Here is a 16,004-nt window from a genome sequence, read left to right as displayed (position 1 = left end):
GAGCTTCCATCTTCCTTATCATATAGTATTCCATAGTGTTGACGTAAATACGTCTATAAAGAAGGGTCATTCGTCAAAAAAGTAACGAAAAAGATCCGATAACAATGGTTAACTAGGGAACGTCGTGTTTACTCAGCATTGTTGTTACCTAGGAAACGTCATCTGTTTATTCAGCATTGTTCGTACCAAGGAAACGTTACATCTCAAAACGTTACAGAAAATCTGTAAGATTAGATGATAATGAACAGGGAACGTCATCTTTAATCTGTATTATTGTTATCTAGGAAACGTCATCAATTTACTCGTCATTATTGTTACCTACGAAACGTCAAATTCTCCGGAACCGTGATTCCACTGTCATTTTTTTATTTCTGACGTAAATACGTCTATACGGAAGGGTCATTCCGCAAAAAAGTGTAACGAAAAGTGATAGGAAAATGTGTAAGATCCGATAAAAATTGTTACCTAGGGAACGTCGTTTTTACTCCACATTGTTGTTACCTAGGAAACGTTACATTATATTACATTCATCTACCACAGACCCATTTTAAGCGTAACTAGTTCAAGTTAAATAAGCAATGTCTTAATCAAACTTTACGCAATTGTAAAGCATGTATAAAGGAAATATTTAGAATAAAGCTAATATATAAACTTCCTTTCCATAAAGACGTATTTACGTCAAATTCTCCGGAACCGTGGTTCCACTATCACTTTTTTGTGAGGTCTCTATGAAATTTTGCGCTAATATTTCGTGGTTGTCATTCTCTAATGGTACTAGGCATTCTCTATACATTAATAATGAAGATAATTCATAAAGTAATTTGGCCTACAGTTGTTTCAGTTCTAAAGCCCAGTTCTGTTTTGCATTCAGGTATTTGATGAGGCTTACCGCTCGCAGATGAGCTGTATATTGGTGGACGACATTGATTGTCTTCTTGGTCCTCATAATTCTAACCTTATGCTGCAGACACTCTGCGTTCTTTTGAGAAAGAAACCCCCGAAAGGACAGAAACTATTAATTTTTTGTACAAGCAGCAGGAGGTAAGTTTTAGTGAATATACATCGATATATTTAATTCTTCAAGTCGGTATTTAAATGCCCCCTAAGATCACACTGGCAGTATTTAAATGGCCTGTCAGTAAGAAATTTGCAACATACTCAATTATAAATTTTTTCTCCCTTCCTTTCTGCAAGTGTGGTCATTTCAATAGCAGATTGCTTAGTAACTTTATTTTCCATCACTCAAAATATCTGTTTCATTGTCCTCACTATTTAATGGTTTCTCAACCTCAAGACTTTTCGCCTTTATCACTGTTGAATTCACTCTGACTATCGCAGATTATTATGTTTCTGTTTCCAAATTCAGACCATCCAAAAGGCTAGGATACACCATGTTATGTACTGGTTGATACAATGTCAGTATAAAAAAATCAAGGAAATAACTTGTGTGCAGTCATGTGGGAAGTACAGTGTTTCAAGGTCGTGTGGTTCAATATAACGAAAATACAATGGTTTGTGCATCAATGACAATTTGTCTTGATGCCTTCAAGCAGCAGCTTTACGCCCTGGCCATGCTTTAACCCCCGGGGAAGGGAATCCCGGTACCCTTTGGACAGGAGGTTGGGTGGGCCCCAGAGATAGTCTGGATGCAGAGCCTACAGGAAAATCCTCTGCCCTTGTTGGGGATTGAATCCTGGTTGTCCAGTACATAGACTGTCACTAAACTGACTGAGCTACCCTGGCTCCATCCAACTGAAATAACAAATGTAACCCACAATGAAATTAATAAAATTTTGAAGCATATAGTTGATTAATATGCAGGTACTCTGTTTTAATTAGTATTTGTGTGAATACAAAATAATAATTAACAGAAAAAAATATCCAGATATCAAAATTCAAACTCTCAGACATAATCTTCATTTAAGTTATGGTATTCTACTGCAGTGAAGTCTAGTGTTCAGTTGGAATTTTTACATCAGAATTCATGAAGGGACTCAGAAAAAGCATTAACATAAATTCATATTTTTCTTCAAATTAGGCAGACGCATTGATGTCTTTGCTTAATAGACATCTGGAATAAATCACTATAGTTATTGAAGGCAGAGAAAAGCCACTTGTAGACAAGATTATGAATGACTGGAATTATGACACCATCTCATAGGCTTACATCACTTCCGGTTTGATACTTAGGCTGTTGTATTGAATTGTACTTGCAGGATTATTGCAGTTTTTGGTGTGTTGCCAGCATTGTTAAGCTAATTTATCTGCTAATATGTTTAGGGAAATGTTAGAAGATTTGAAGATTTTGTCAGCATTTACAGATGTTCTTCATGTTCCAAACCTGTCACAACCAGATCAAGTAATGGCTGTTCTTGAAGAATCAGATGTTTTCACCAAGAAGGATTTGTCAGCGTTATCTCAGAAGATTCTTGGGCACAGGTATGGTAAAGTGAAAAGTTAACCAAAACACAATATTAAGCCAAATTCAAAGTTAGATTGATGCTAAATAAAATTATTAATTTGTTTAGAACATACTGAATACTTTTTTTAGAGTGTTCATTGGCATCAAGACATTGCTCAATTTGATTGACACGGCTTGTGGGATAGAGGAGCCGTGCAGAGTTATGGAATTCCTTTCTGAACTTGAAGAGAAAGGAGGTTTGGAAATGCGCTGCTCAATACAGTAAACACACATTTCATGGGTAAGTAGAAAGTTGTATTTGTGTTCAGTTACTTTCTTCAGTATCCGTTGTGAGGGAGATAGAACTGTTAGGAAAATCAGCATTGATTAAAAAAGGAGAATAATTCCAGATATAAGTAAATATTCCATTCAATTCTATATCGTTGTTGATGTATAGTTAAATAAAAATATGTTATTGATGTAAAAGTCATGATGGGGGTAATGTGGAGATAAATCGCTATGCAAACTTTTGCTGTAGGCAAATGTGAGAACCATAAATGTAAATGTTTCAGTTTTCATAGTGTGGAAATTTTTATGAAATGTTAAAAGAGTTTTTGTCACTGTAGCTGTAGTAGGAAAAATGCACTTTCACGTAACCCCCATCATAGATGATGTTATTTATGATGATTGCTGTCTTCTGGGTTATTGCGCCATGTACGAGGCTTGTCCACAAAGTAAGTTTCCCTGGGGCCGTTTACAGAAACAAAACACAATTTCATGGAAATATTTATTGCAACAGATACAGCAGGTGTCCAGCTATTTTTCAACATATTCGCCACCGGAATTGAGACATTTGTCATACCGTGGGACCAACTTTTGAATACCTGTGTCGTAGAAGTCTGCCGCCTGGGATTGGAACCACTGTGTGACAACCATCGCCGCCTCTCTGTCATTCTCAAAACGCTGACGCTGACCGGACAGGAATTTCTTGAGGTGTAGGAAAAGATGGAAATCACTGGGAGTGAGGTCCGGGCTGTAGGGTGAATGATTAAACACCTCCCAGCTTAACTCCTGCAGGAGACTTGCTGTCCGTCGAGCCGTGTGCGGCCTAGCGTTATCGCGCAGGAAGACAATACCGGCACTAAGCATCCCGCGCCGCTTGTTCTGAATGGCCCGTCGCAAATTCTGCAGTGTTTCGCAGTAACGCTCAGCATTCACCGTCTCACCTCTGGTCAGGAAGTCGACGTGGAGAACGCCCCATCTGTCCCAGAACACCGTGCACATCACTTTCCACGCCGACAACGTCTGCTTGAATTTCGTCTTACAGGGAGATCCACTGTGACACCAATGCATTGACTGCTGCTTGGTTTCTGGGGTAATGTGTGCAATCCACGTTTAATCACCTGTGATGATCCGGTCCAGAAACTCGTCGCCGTCATCATGGTACCGCTGCAGAAATGTCAATGCTGACTCCATGCGCTTTGTTTTGTGTTCTGGTGTCAGTTGCTTCGGCACCCACCTGGCGCACAATTTCCTGAACAACAGGTGCTCCGTGACAATTTCGTGCAACAAGGAGCGGGAAATCTGCGGGAAATGACTGCTGAGTTCCGTAATTGTGAAGCGACGATTATCCATAATGCGTTCCCGCACAAGCTCCACAAGGTCGTCTGTAATGATGGATGGCCTCCCACTGCGCTTCTCATTATGCACGTGTTTCATCTTGAGAATTAAATTACGTTTTTAAATTGAATAATTTTGTTGACTTTGATTTGACCTTACTCTTTTATATACCCCATCATAGTTGCATTGGAGAAGTACAGTTGAATTTGAAATGATCCAGTTAAGTTATCGTCGGTCATTGTTTTGTCAGTTTTGCCATATCCACTATTAAATGTTTAGATGTCACCAGACACGGGACAGAATGGTAGTAGCGCGTATCCTTGGGCTGTTCTGTAGAATTTATTAGCTAGTCATTTGTTTTATCATTACTGCATTACAACAGTTTACACAGTGATGTATGTTACCACTTTATTTACCATACCCCTATATATAGAATGATTTTATTAACGTGCTACCAGTTTATTAAATGAAAATGTAACATATGGATCACAAATAACAGTACTGATTTATGTTCATGTGGTGCAGAACTGATATTAAAAATAAGAAGAAGAAGCAGACAACTGACAAATTTACTTTCACTGCTCAGAATATTTATTATGGCTCCAAAACTGGCAAAATGTAGTTTGCCTTAAGCTAGAAATTAGGACAGGAAAGTCTTACACATACAATATTACATGTGGTTTAACTGTGCATATTTTGTCATTTCAGATCCACAAAAGTAAGTCATTTAGTAAGTCCATGCACAGTGAAATTTTGAAATTAATACTGGAGAATGAATGTGAGAACAATCCATTAGAATATTATATTTTATCATATATTCAGTAATATTACTCACAGTTGCTTTGTAGCATACACTTAAATGTAGGTACAACTTGCAACTGGTAGTGATTTCAGTGTTTGGATTTGATACTGGCAAGGCACAAGAGATAACTGAAAAGGGGTGGACCTAGTAGTTTTCAAATATCCTAATTAATGGAACCCTTTCATTCCATGTTTTCAATTACACGACCCTTTCCTTAACATACTAAAAGCTCCCAATGTGTCAGATAAATGTTATGTGAAATTTAAGGTTCTCACAACTGTAAAGATGATACTATTCTGGAGGAATATAGTGTCTGTCTTCATCCCACAAGATAAATGTGACATGTTAAATATTCGCGGAAGAATCATATTACATATATATTGGCTTATACCAATATTATTATGTTGGGATTTTTTATTGTCTATTTGTATTTAATGGTTCCATTACAAAACCACACACAAAAATTGCTCACAGAAGAAAGCCCACTGTCATAAATGCTCACACGTACGAATGCCCACATTCACAATAACATAAAGTAATCAGCCGCTTTAACTGGTTACCATAGTAAACCGAAGTTACAGGAACAAAATGGGCCAGAGGGTATAAAATGTAAAAAGGGCCTAAGTACCCCAGAGGGCATAACTGACTGAAATGGGCTAAATGACAAAAAGGGCCTAAGTGGCGCAATGGACCTAAATATTCCAAAGGGCCTATATGGTCAAAAGGATCTGAATCGTCAAATGGGCATACATGGTAAAAAGGGCCAAAATTGTCCAGAGGGCCAAAATGGGCTAGAGGTCCTAAAATGTCCACAGTTCCTAAATGGTCAAAACGGCCTAAATGGCACGGAGGAACTAACTGGCTGAAATGGCCAAAAGGGCCTAAATTTCCCAGAAGGCCTAAATGTCCCATTGGGCCCTAAATCGCACACAGGGCCTAAAGTGTCCAGAGGACCTAACTTGCCTAGTGGGGCTATATAACCAAAAGGGCCGAAATAACCCAAAGGCCAGTTTTGTAAATGTACGTTAGGTTAGGTTAAATGGTTAGGTTGGTTTAGGATAGTTTACATGTTTGCATATTGATATTTTGTGCTGTTTGTTTCCAAGTCCTGGGTGGGCTTAAGTTGCCTAAAGGGCCTAAAATAACCAATGGGCCGATTGGGCTAGAGGTCCTATATTGATCATATTTTTAGTATCTGGTTCCAAGTTCTGTCGAAGGGGCCACTGTTTAGTTTCATAATGTATATTCCTTGCACGACTGTCCCACTCACGAGGATTTTTCCTCTAGCCTCTGCGTCCAGACCGGCTCTGGGGCCCACCCAGCCTCTGCTACAATGGGTACCGGGGTCCTTTCCCGGGGGTAAAGCCGGCCGGGGCGTGATGCTGACCACTCACCCCCATCTAGTGCCGAGGTCAAGGAAGAGAGGAGCTATACCTCCACTCCCCCCAAACGCCTACATGGCGTATAGTGGGACAAACTTTACTTTACTTTTACTGTCCCACTCACACAGGAAGCAGCAATATTTTGTGTAATCCTGCTGAAGGCCTAGTGTGACAGCCACCACTTTTAAATCTGCACATATACACCACTTATATTTGTCATAATTCACCCTGTTAATTGTTTAATGCTATCGTATGTCTCTTTCATATGAACCGCATGAGCTATAGGAATACTGGGTAATTTATTGCCATTGTGCAATAATACTGCTTCCAAGCTGACTTTTGAGGAATCTATTTAGGTTATGTTCTATATGCAGGGCATCCATGAGACCAACTACGTCATCACAAAATACGAGATCATCTTGCATGGAAAAAATATTTTGTAAAGGAATCTGACGAACGCGATAACAGGATATTTTAACATTTTCTTCAAGTACATTCCATTGCCTAAGTCGCGATCCTAGCAACTCTGCCTTATACTTAGGCGAGTCTAAATCTCTCGCTGGATCATTCAGTTTACTTTGAGTTACTCTGTGAGATGTAGAAGACAACGTTTCTGGCACAAACTCTTTATCTTCAGATGCCGATGATCTTGTAATGGCGTCATCTGACGGTGGTGATGGTGAGCATTCTTCAGGTGTGCAGGAGATACGAGGGTTAGGTACAGGTAGTTCATGATTGTGGGGTATAGGACGGATGGCTGAGAGGATGTTTGGATAGATTAAAGTATGTTTTGACGTAAATACGTCAATATTTTAGGGTCAGTGTCATTCGGCAAAAAAGTGTTACGAAATAGTGTAACTTCATTGTTATGTTACCTTGGAAACGTCATCTGTTTATCAACAAATAAACAACAATGGTTACCTACAAAGTTACCTTATATTACCTTACCTTACATTATATTACATTACATTACCTTACATTACATTACCTTACATTACATTACATTACCTTACCTTACATTACATTACCTTACATTACATTACTTTACATTACATTCAGCTACCACAGACCCATCTTAAGCGTAACTAATTCAAGTTAAATAAGCAATGTCTTAATCAAACTTATCTCAAATGTAAAGCATGTATAAAGGAAATATTTAGAATAAAGCCAATATATAAACTTCCTTTCCGTATAGACGTATTTACGTCAAATTCTCCGGAACCGTAGTTCCACTGTCACTTTTTTTATTCTTGTTAGCAGTAATAGTATTTTTGTTTTTGGTAAAATTGCGTATGTACAGATCCTGGGTAAAATTTGTTGGATATAAGCTCAAAGTTTTGCAATGTGACTTTGTGTTTGTAATTGTTGAATTATTAACACTTTATACAAAATTTGTGTAATTGTTTATAATTTATCTTCATACAAAATTTTAATATTTTGGCTTAGGTGATCTGTTAGTTATTGCAAACTGGAGCTAACGAAAAGGTTTACACAGTTACAAATGTTTAATATTCAACAAAACTTTACCTTAACAAAAACTGTATACTTTTCAAAGATTTATTATTCTACATTATTTCTGGACCCATGTTAAGTTGTATGAAAGTATGAAGACAGTTGTCTTCTGGGTTACAGTACCATATAGTCTTGTAGAAGTTTACCAATGTTTCAGACATCTTTGCTGCTTCCATCATCAGTGAGATGAGGGTGATGTGTTATTACCATGATGATGGAGGCAGCAGTGAAACATTTTTTAAACTTCTACAAGACTATATGGTGCTATAACCCAGAAGACAGCAATTTTTGTACTTACTGCTGTGACGACTTCAAATCCTACTTGGTACTATAGTGTTTTTCACTTTACATGGCAGCTGAGTCAAGTTCTGCTCTTTGTGAGTGATCACCCAGAGCGTAGGTTGACATTCAGTATGAGCTCTGTGTAGTTTATTCAGAAGGCATGTTGTGGAAGCAATGGCAGCCAAATTGCAAATTTCCATCTATTCCTTCCGTATTGTTGTAACCTTGTTTTGTGGTGGAGAATAAAAGGTGTGGATTTGCATAACCAAGCTTGCAGATTAATATACAGTGTCTGATATTTGTGTGAAAATATATTGAACAAAGAAATTCACATTTATCGAATAACACGGTTTTATAATACTATATTTGGCACCACTACGTGTTTAATGTTCTCTTGCTGTGTTCCACCAAACCAACCTCCAACATCTAATACTTTCCAAGTGACTACATGTGATAGGTTCAAGCCTCAGCTGCCAATTCTAGGTACAGGCATACCTTGATTTATTGCGCTTCACAGATATTGCGTTTTTTACAAATTGGTTTTGTTGCAACCCTGCGTCTAGCAAGTCTATCGGCACCATTTTCCCAACAGCACGTACTCACTTCGTGGCTCTGTGTCACATTTTGGTAATTCTCAAAATGTTCTCGCATTGTTTTTTAGATATAATGCTATTGCACACTTAATAGACTACAGTATCGTGTAAACATAACTTTTATATGCACTGGGAAACCAAAACATTTGTGTGACTCGCTTTATTGCGGAACAATATCTCTGAGGTATGCCTGTACAGACATTATGGTGTTGCCTCCACGTCACAGGTTTGTGCATCTGCCGTGTTGTTACTGACTACAGGAAATAAAATATGTAAGGATTTGCTGGTCTGTAGTGGAACACCATTTTCTGTGAAAATCAGTTACTTGATTGAAAAGTTGAATGGGGGGACACAAAGTGTTCTGATCACATAAGCTTACTTTTTTACCCATAAGGAAGGAAAATAGGTTAAGAATTTATTTGTGAAACTGTTACATATTCCTTATTGGTTTCTTCTAAGGTGTGTGTTCTGAAGAAGCCACATGTTTCTGTAAAGAATATGAAGAAATTATAAAGCAACTCAAATCAATCTGAATCGTAATACTTTTGTGTGGTGATAATACTGATTTCTTTTCTACTAGGCCTTTGGAAGAAGTGGTGAAGTGCTAGAACATTTCCTTGCTCATGGAATAATTAACTGGGGTACTCCTGTAAGCAGGATCCTAGAAGAGGGAATGTTGTTCATACAGCAGGCCAGGGCTACAGAAACGTCAGGTTTAGTTTCTGTTCTTCTTGAAGGCCCAGCAAACGCTGGAAAGACAGCTCTTGCTGCGCAACTCGCAAAAAACTCAGACTTTCCTTTTGTGAAAGTTTGTACACCAGAAGAAATGGTTGGCTTCACTGAATCTGAAAAATGTTTGCTTATAAGAAAGGTAGGTGCTGTTTTATTTTTTCTTTCTTTTGGTTCGGGGGAAGGGGCAAGGGAGTAGAGGACATTTAAAATCAGTGCATTTCTTTCTTTTAAATTTCTGTTGTGTTTATTAATAGTAATCAAAGTTTAAATGTATGTATTCTCTTTTGTCTCAGTATGCGAAGTGTGTTTTCTGTATATGGTATCAACCTATGATAATCATTCTTGCCTTAATACAGTTATAGTCATTTCAAATGTATTCTTTACTTTCTTCAAAAGATCTTCCATTCTTGTGTTATCAAATGTTTCTGTTTCTTCTCAGTCAGCTGTCTTATCCCAGAAATGTGGTTTGTATTTGTCCTTGTTTTCTAAATGCATTTATTTCTGCCAGTTCTAATTTTATTTCCATTGTCATTGTGTTTATTAGTGTCCTTTAATAAATTTTTAGTTTCTGGCACAACATTGTAAGTCCTGTGTAGTTTCCACACTTGTCTCTTTTCTTGTAATTATAAACAGCGATTACTTTGTACCCGTCTTCTGATATTCTTTTTTAAACCCAAATTTTTCTCACAATAAGACTCAGTATAGCCAGCATGACCCAATTGATCCCATTGCTGCGATTATGTCAACAGATCCATCGTCATATCCTGGTGATTTGTAATTTTTCATTTCTTTCCAAATCTGACATCCGTTTCTGCGAGTTTTCTGGGACTTTGTTGTTTTCTGTACTGTCCTCACCTTCATTTTGTGTATGTAATAAATTGTTTAAGCATCTCTCCATGTTTTATGTGCCTTTTGCCCAGGCTTTCTTTCCAATTTGACAACTTTTCTGAAGGATTAACTGTAAAGTCACACCAACATGTAGACCTCCACTTACTACCTACTCACTTTATAGCTGAGAAGGTATCTGCGGCCATGACGATGGTTAACAGAAGAATAGAAGTGAAATGACACAAGAATCTGTCCATGAATTTTTTTTTTATTTGGTTTTACCCACTCATTGGTTTACTCCACTACATGTTTTGATCCAGGATGAACCACCTTCAGGTGGACTTATCGAAGGATTCTATTGACTGACAGAATTGTGTGAATGTCGAAATCACAGTAAGAATAGTGAAATGATAAAATTGATTGACATTGATTAATATTTTTAAAACTGAAATCTTTCAGTGAGCTGCGTATGTTGAAATTTGTCAAGTTTTTATCACAAAAATCCTTGTTTATGTTGGTTTTTTATATTCAATTAGCTGATGTTCGTATAAATATAACTCATCTTCTTGCTCAAGAAAGGGATGTTGAGTAATGGGGTCATCTGTGGAGCTTTTTGGACCAGTATTCTAGATGTTTAAAATTCACTATTTAGACTGAGTCACATGTCATACAAAGTGACAGAAATTGAGGGTTTAAAACTAGATCTTCGCCCCCATAGGAGAATGATGGGAAGCGAGACGTGCCAGTTACATGTGTCTGATCACAGGAAATATTAACACCAGCAATTAATTACTTTAATTTCATCCAAGAGGTTGGATCTGCTTTTAACATGGGATCAAGTTTGCAAGTAGGTCTTGGTGTGCATTCTAGAATATGTAGAGCCTGAGTTGGTACTTCTAGGCTGAATAAGATGGAGATTTATAAAGAAGGTGTTGAGTTGTGATAAGTAAGAGGTTTTTAAGACATGAGGTTCACCACATATGAAAATGTTCATGCAGATTTTAAACTGAATGTGAATTTGTAGCAGATTGGAGCCATAAGAAAATATGCCCTGGGCTACTACATCTAGACAGCTTGCTGTAAGACACCATTGTTAATACTGTCAAAGATTGTTACCGAACTCCTTTATTTAAATAATGCATGTCAATTTGGTGAGTATTTGAGCTTCCATCTACCTTATCATATAGTGTTCCATAAATCTTCTTTTGTGAGGTCTCTATGAAATTTTGCGCTAATATTTCGTGGTTGTCATTCTCTAATGGTACTAGGCATTCTCTATACATTAATAATGAAGATAATTCATAAAGTAATTTGGCCTACAGTTGTTTCAGTTCTTAGCCCAGTTCTGTTTTGCATTCAGGTATTTGATGAAGCTTACCGCTCGCAGTTGAGCTGTATATTGGTGGACGACATTGAAGGTCTTCTTGATTATGGTCCACTTGATTACGGTCCACTTGGTCCACGTTATTCTAACCTTATGCTGCAGACACTCCTCGATCTGTTGAAAAGAGAACCCCCAAATGGACGGAAACTATTAATTCTTTGTACAAGCAGCAGCAGGTAAGTTTTAGTGCTAATGTAAGTAGCGAATATACATCGATATATTTAATTCTTCATGTCGGCATTTAAATGCCCCCTAAGATCACACTGGCAGTATTTAAATGGCCTGTCAGTAAGAAATTTGCAACATACTCAATTATAAATTTTTTCTCCCTTCCTTTCTGCAAGTGTGGTCATTTCAATAGCAGATTGATTAGTAACTTTATTTTCCATCACTCAAAATATCTGTTTCATTGTCCTCACTATTTAATGGTTTCTCAACCTGAAGACTTTTCGCCTTTATCACTGTTGAATTCACTCTGACTATCGCAGATTATTATGTTTCTGTTTCCAAATTCAGACCATCCAAAAGGCTAGGATACACCATGTTAGTGTCAGTATAAAAAAATCAAGGAAATAACTCGTGTGCAGTCATATGGTAAGTACAGTGTTTCAAGGTCGTGTGGTTCAGTATAATGAAAATACAATGGCTTGTGCATCAATGACAATTTGTCTTGATGCCTTCAGGCAGCAACTTCGTACTCAGGATACCGCTGATAAAGGAGCATTCTATCTGTGAGTGCTCGTGGGCAAGTGGCTGGAAGGGTTAAATTAGGATTATTTGAAATTCTAGTGTCCTAGTAACACATGATAATTTGTCCAATATTTCTATAGCCATGCTCTTCTTGCGAACTCTGGGAAAATGATACCCACCCTCTTCAACAAAAACAGTGACCTGCTTGCTAACAGATCTTTTGTGATGAGCCATTGTGATGAAAATGGAGGTCAGAGGGCTTGAGCCTCATATGTCATACATATTAACTGGCCAGTGGTATGCAGCTGTGTTTAACAACCCCCGTCCTTCATACTAATTGGTATAACTTTCCTCTGCACTTTCAAACATAAAAGAATAAGATACACTGGATGACTATCAAAATAGGCTATACAAAGCCCTCTCCAATGTCAGTTACATGAATTAGCCATAGGCCTGCTTATATCCAACTGAAATAAGTAAAGTAAAAGTAAATCTGTCCTACTGTACACCATGTAGACACTTGGGGGGGGAGAAGGTTTTAGCTTCTATTCATTCTTAACCTCGGCACTAGATAGGGGTGAGCGGTCAGCATTACGCCCTGGCCTTTCTTTACCCCTCGGGGAAGGGAATCCCGGTACCCTTTGGACAGGAGGCTGGGTGGGCCCCAGAGATAGTCTAGATGCAGAGGCTAGAGGAAAATCCTCTGCCCCTGTTGGGGATTGAATCCTGGTTGTCCAGTACATAGACTGTCACTAAACTGACTGAGCTACCCTGGCTCCATCCAACTGAAATAACAAATGTAACCCACAATGAAATTAATAAAATTTTGAAGCATATAGTTGATTAATATGCAGGTACTCAGTTTTAATTAGTATTTGTGTTAATACAAAATAATAATTAAAAGAAATAATATCAAAATTCAAACTCTCAGACATAATCTTCATTTCAGTTATGGTATTCTACTGCAGTGAAGTCTAGCGTTCAGTTGGAATTTTTACATCAGAATTCATGAAGGGACTCAGAAAAAGCATATTTCATATTTTTCTTCAAATTAGGCATACGCATTGATGTCTTTGCTTAATAGACATCTGGAATAAATCGCTATAGTTATTGAAGGCAGAGAAAAGCCACGTGTAGACAAGATTATGAATGACTGGAATTATGACACCATCTCATAGACTTACATCACTGCCGATTTAATACATAGGCTGTTGTATTAAATTGTACTTGCAGGATTTTTGCAGTTTTTGGTGTGTTGCCAGCATTGTTAATCTAATTTATCTTCTAATATGTTTAGGGAAATGTTAGAAGATGTGGAGATGTTGTCAGTATTTACAGCTGTTCTTCATGTTCCAAACCTTTCAAAAAAAGTTCATTTAATGGCTGTTCTTGAACAATCAGATGTTTTCACCAAGAAGGATTTGTCAGCGTTATCTCGGAAATTTCGTCGGCACAGGTATGTAAAAGTGAAAACTTAACCGAAACACAATATTAAGCCAAATTCAAAGTTAGATTCATGCTAAATAAAATTATTAATTTGTTTAGAACATACTGAATTCTTTTGTTTAGGGTGTTCATTGGCGTCAAGAAATTGCTCGCTTTGATTGACATGGCTCGTCAGACAGAGGAGCCATACAGAGTTATGAAATTCCTTTCTGAACTCGAAGAGGAAGGAGGTTTGAAAATGTGCTGCTCAATACAGTAAACACACATTTCATGGGTAAGGAGAAAGTTGTATTTGTGTTCAGTTACTTTCTTCAGTATCCGTTGTGAGGGAGACAGAACTGTTAGGAAAATCAGCATTGATTAAAAAAGGAGAATAATTCCAGATATAAGTAAATATTCCATTCAGTTCTATATCGTTGTTGATGTATAGTTAAATATAAATATGAAATTGATGTAAAAGTCATGATGGGTGTAATGTCGAGATAAATCGCTATGCAAACTTTTGCTGTAGGCAAATGTGAGAACCATAAATGTAATGTGTTCCAGTTTTCATAGTGTGGAAATTTTTATGAAATGTTAAAAGAGTTTTTGTCACTGTAGCTGTAGTAAGAAGAATGCACTCTTGCACTTTCACGCAACCCCCATCATATATAGATGATGTTATTTATGAAGATTGCTGTCTTCTGGGTTATTGCGCCCTGTAGTCTGGTAGATTTCCACCAACGTTTCAGAGGTCATACTGTGTCCATCATCAGGGCTACAAATTCATCGCCTTGAAGACGGAGGCGTTATGACCTCTGATATTTTGGTGGAAATCTACCAGACTACACGGCGCAATAACCCAGAAGACGGCAATCTTCAGACTCACGGCTGTGAAAACCTCAGGTCCTACAATGTTATTTATAACTTTTAATTACATTCCGCATTCTGTAGTTGACCAAGAGTGTAATCAGCTCTAAGTTACTGTGTGTTTCATCTTGAGAATTAAATTACGTTTTTAAATTGAATAATTTTGTTGACTTTGATTTGACCTTACTCTTTTATATACCCCATCATAGTTACATTGGAGAAGTACAGTAGAATTTGAAATGATCCAGTTAAGTTATTGTCAGTCATTGTTTTGTCAGTTTCACCATACCCACTATTAAAACTAAAATGGGAATTTGCTTATGCTAACGGGGTTTAGTCGTGGCAGGAGCCTTGATCATTCAAACTAGGGTTTGTTGCTGCTGATGGGAGGTTATCCCGTCAGGCAACTTGTCCAGAAAATGTTAAAAGTTTTGAAATTTTGTAAATAAAATCAATTTTTTTAAAAAATGTAGAAAGGTCAAAAACACTAAAAATTGTCTAAAAAGCGCATAAAGCAAAATATTTTCGAAATATTTGAAAAGTTTTTTGAACTTAATTTTTTAAAAAAATTAGTTTTGTGCGCCTTTTGGAAAATTCCCAGCATTTTTATAATATTTCGAAAATATTAAGAATTTTCAATTCTTTTTTAAATACTCGCCACCCGATCCCTGCCAGAACCGGTCACTGTCGTACCGTCTCTGAAAGGCTCTTTCACTGCCGGGGAGTGTGCAAAGACCGGGTGAGAAAGAGACCGGTTAAAGCAAGTACCGTCAGTAATAGTGGGTGCCAGAGATCGGGTTTGGAAGTTCGTGTAAGACCGTGTATTACACACACGTAGTCCAGTAGAGACCGGTTCTGGTAGTGATCGGGTAGAGAAAATTTTGAAAAAAGTTTCAAATTTGAAAAAAATTCAAAAAATACTGAAAATTGTCTAAAACCGCACGAAACAAAAAGTATCGAAATATTTGGAAAAAAATTGAAGTTGAAATTTCTCAATTTTTTTAGTTTTGTGCGTTTTTTGGACAATTTGCAGCATCTTTTATTTTTCGAAAATTTGCATGCCGCGATACCATTGCGAAACCTAACCTTAGAGGAAAGGAACAACTAAAATCAATATTATTGTGCGGTAGCGGATGCACTCTATGGAGTACCCTTGGTACTACGAGCAGAGGAGCGTTCTTGCTCTTTGAGCCATCTTTCGGGAATTGAGAAAGGTTCAACCGGTTTTGGTAGCTCTATCAATAAAGTGAACTGGCACTATGATCTACTTTACTCCCAGTTTCCGAAATTTGACATTTTAGGCTCCCAGATTCCTGTGGCCGTATAATCAGTGCAGTTATGCCTAGAATTAGGATATTTAATCTTGAACAGTATTTAGGGATAGAATGTGCACGCTGATACTCCAGAGACCAAAGCAAGTTGCTTGTGCTTCTAAATGTCGTACAAGGGAATGGTCTAGTTGGTCAAGTCAAAAGGCATTGTA

At 37.5% G+C, this 16,004-nt stretch overlaps 3 protein-coding genes across 5 annotated transcripts in view; 2 read left to right on the top strand and 1 right to left on the bottom strand.

The window, feature by feature from the left end:
- LOC110837962 (vesicle-fusing ATPase 1) overlaps positions 1-4,154 on the top strand; it is a 29,119-nt gene extending 24,965 nt beyond the window's left edge. Inside the window, exons 12-15 of one of the 3 annotated variants that reach the window (XM_087359201.1) lie at positions 872-1,041; positions 2,281-2,439; positions 2,552-2,702; positions 3,297-4,154. In XM_087359201.1, coding sequence (XP_087215327.1) covers positions 872-1,041; positions 2,281-2,439; positions 2,552-2,687 — 465 coding nt within the window. In that variant the 3' untranslated portion in view covers positions 2,688-2,702; positions 3,297-4,154. Of the gene's footprint in view, positions 1-871; positions 1,042-2,280; positions 2,440-2,551 lie in introns of all 3 variants that reach the window. The other 2 variants (XM_087359200.1, XM_087359199.1) reach the window with 2 other exon arrangements.
- Positions 4,155-9,347: 5,193 nt separating this feature from the next.
- Positions 9,348-16,004, bottom strand: part of LOC110832525 (vesicle-fusing ATPase 1) — a 24,634-nt gene continuing 17,977 nt past the window's right edge. Inside the window, exon 4 of the mRNA XM_087359224.1 lies at positions 9,348-9,437. Within this exon, the coding sequence (XP_087215350.1) occupies positions 9,429-9,437 (9 nt within the window). The 3' untranslated portion in view covers positions 9,348-9,428. The remainder of the gene's footprint in view (positions 9,438-16,004) is intronic.
- Positions 10,644-14,682, top strand: LOC147872029 (vesicle-fusing ATPase 1-like). The gene is made up of 3 exons (XM_087359220.1): positions 10,644-11,712; positions 13,524-13,682; positions 13,796-14,682. The coding sequence occupies exons 1-3, from the start codon at positions 11,411-11,413 to the stop codon at positions 13,929-13,931; spliced, it is 597 nt and encodes a 198-aa protein (XP_087215346.1). The 5' UTR covers positions 10,644-11,410; the 3' UTR covers positions 13,932-14,682.

This window comes from Zootermopsis nevadensis, unplaced genomic scaffold, assembly GCF_977971745.1.
Source record: "Zootermopsis nevadensis isolate Lab colony 2312 unplaced genomic scaffold, Znev_1.0 Znev_ptg000031l, whole genome shotgun sequence".
Lineage (NCBI taxonomy): Eukaryota > Metazoa > Arthropoda > Insecta > Blattodea > Termopsidae > Zootermopsis > Zootermopsis nevadensis.
The sequence above is the reverse complement of the archived record's forward strand: the minus strand, read 5'-3'. Positions and strand labels throughout refer to the sequence as shown.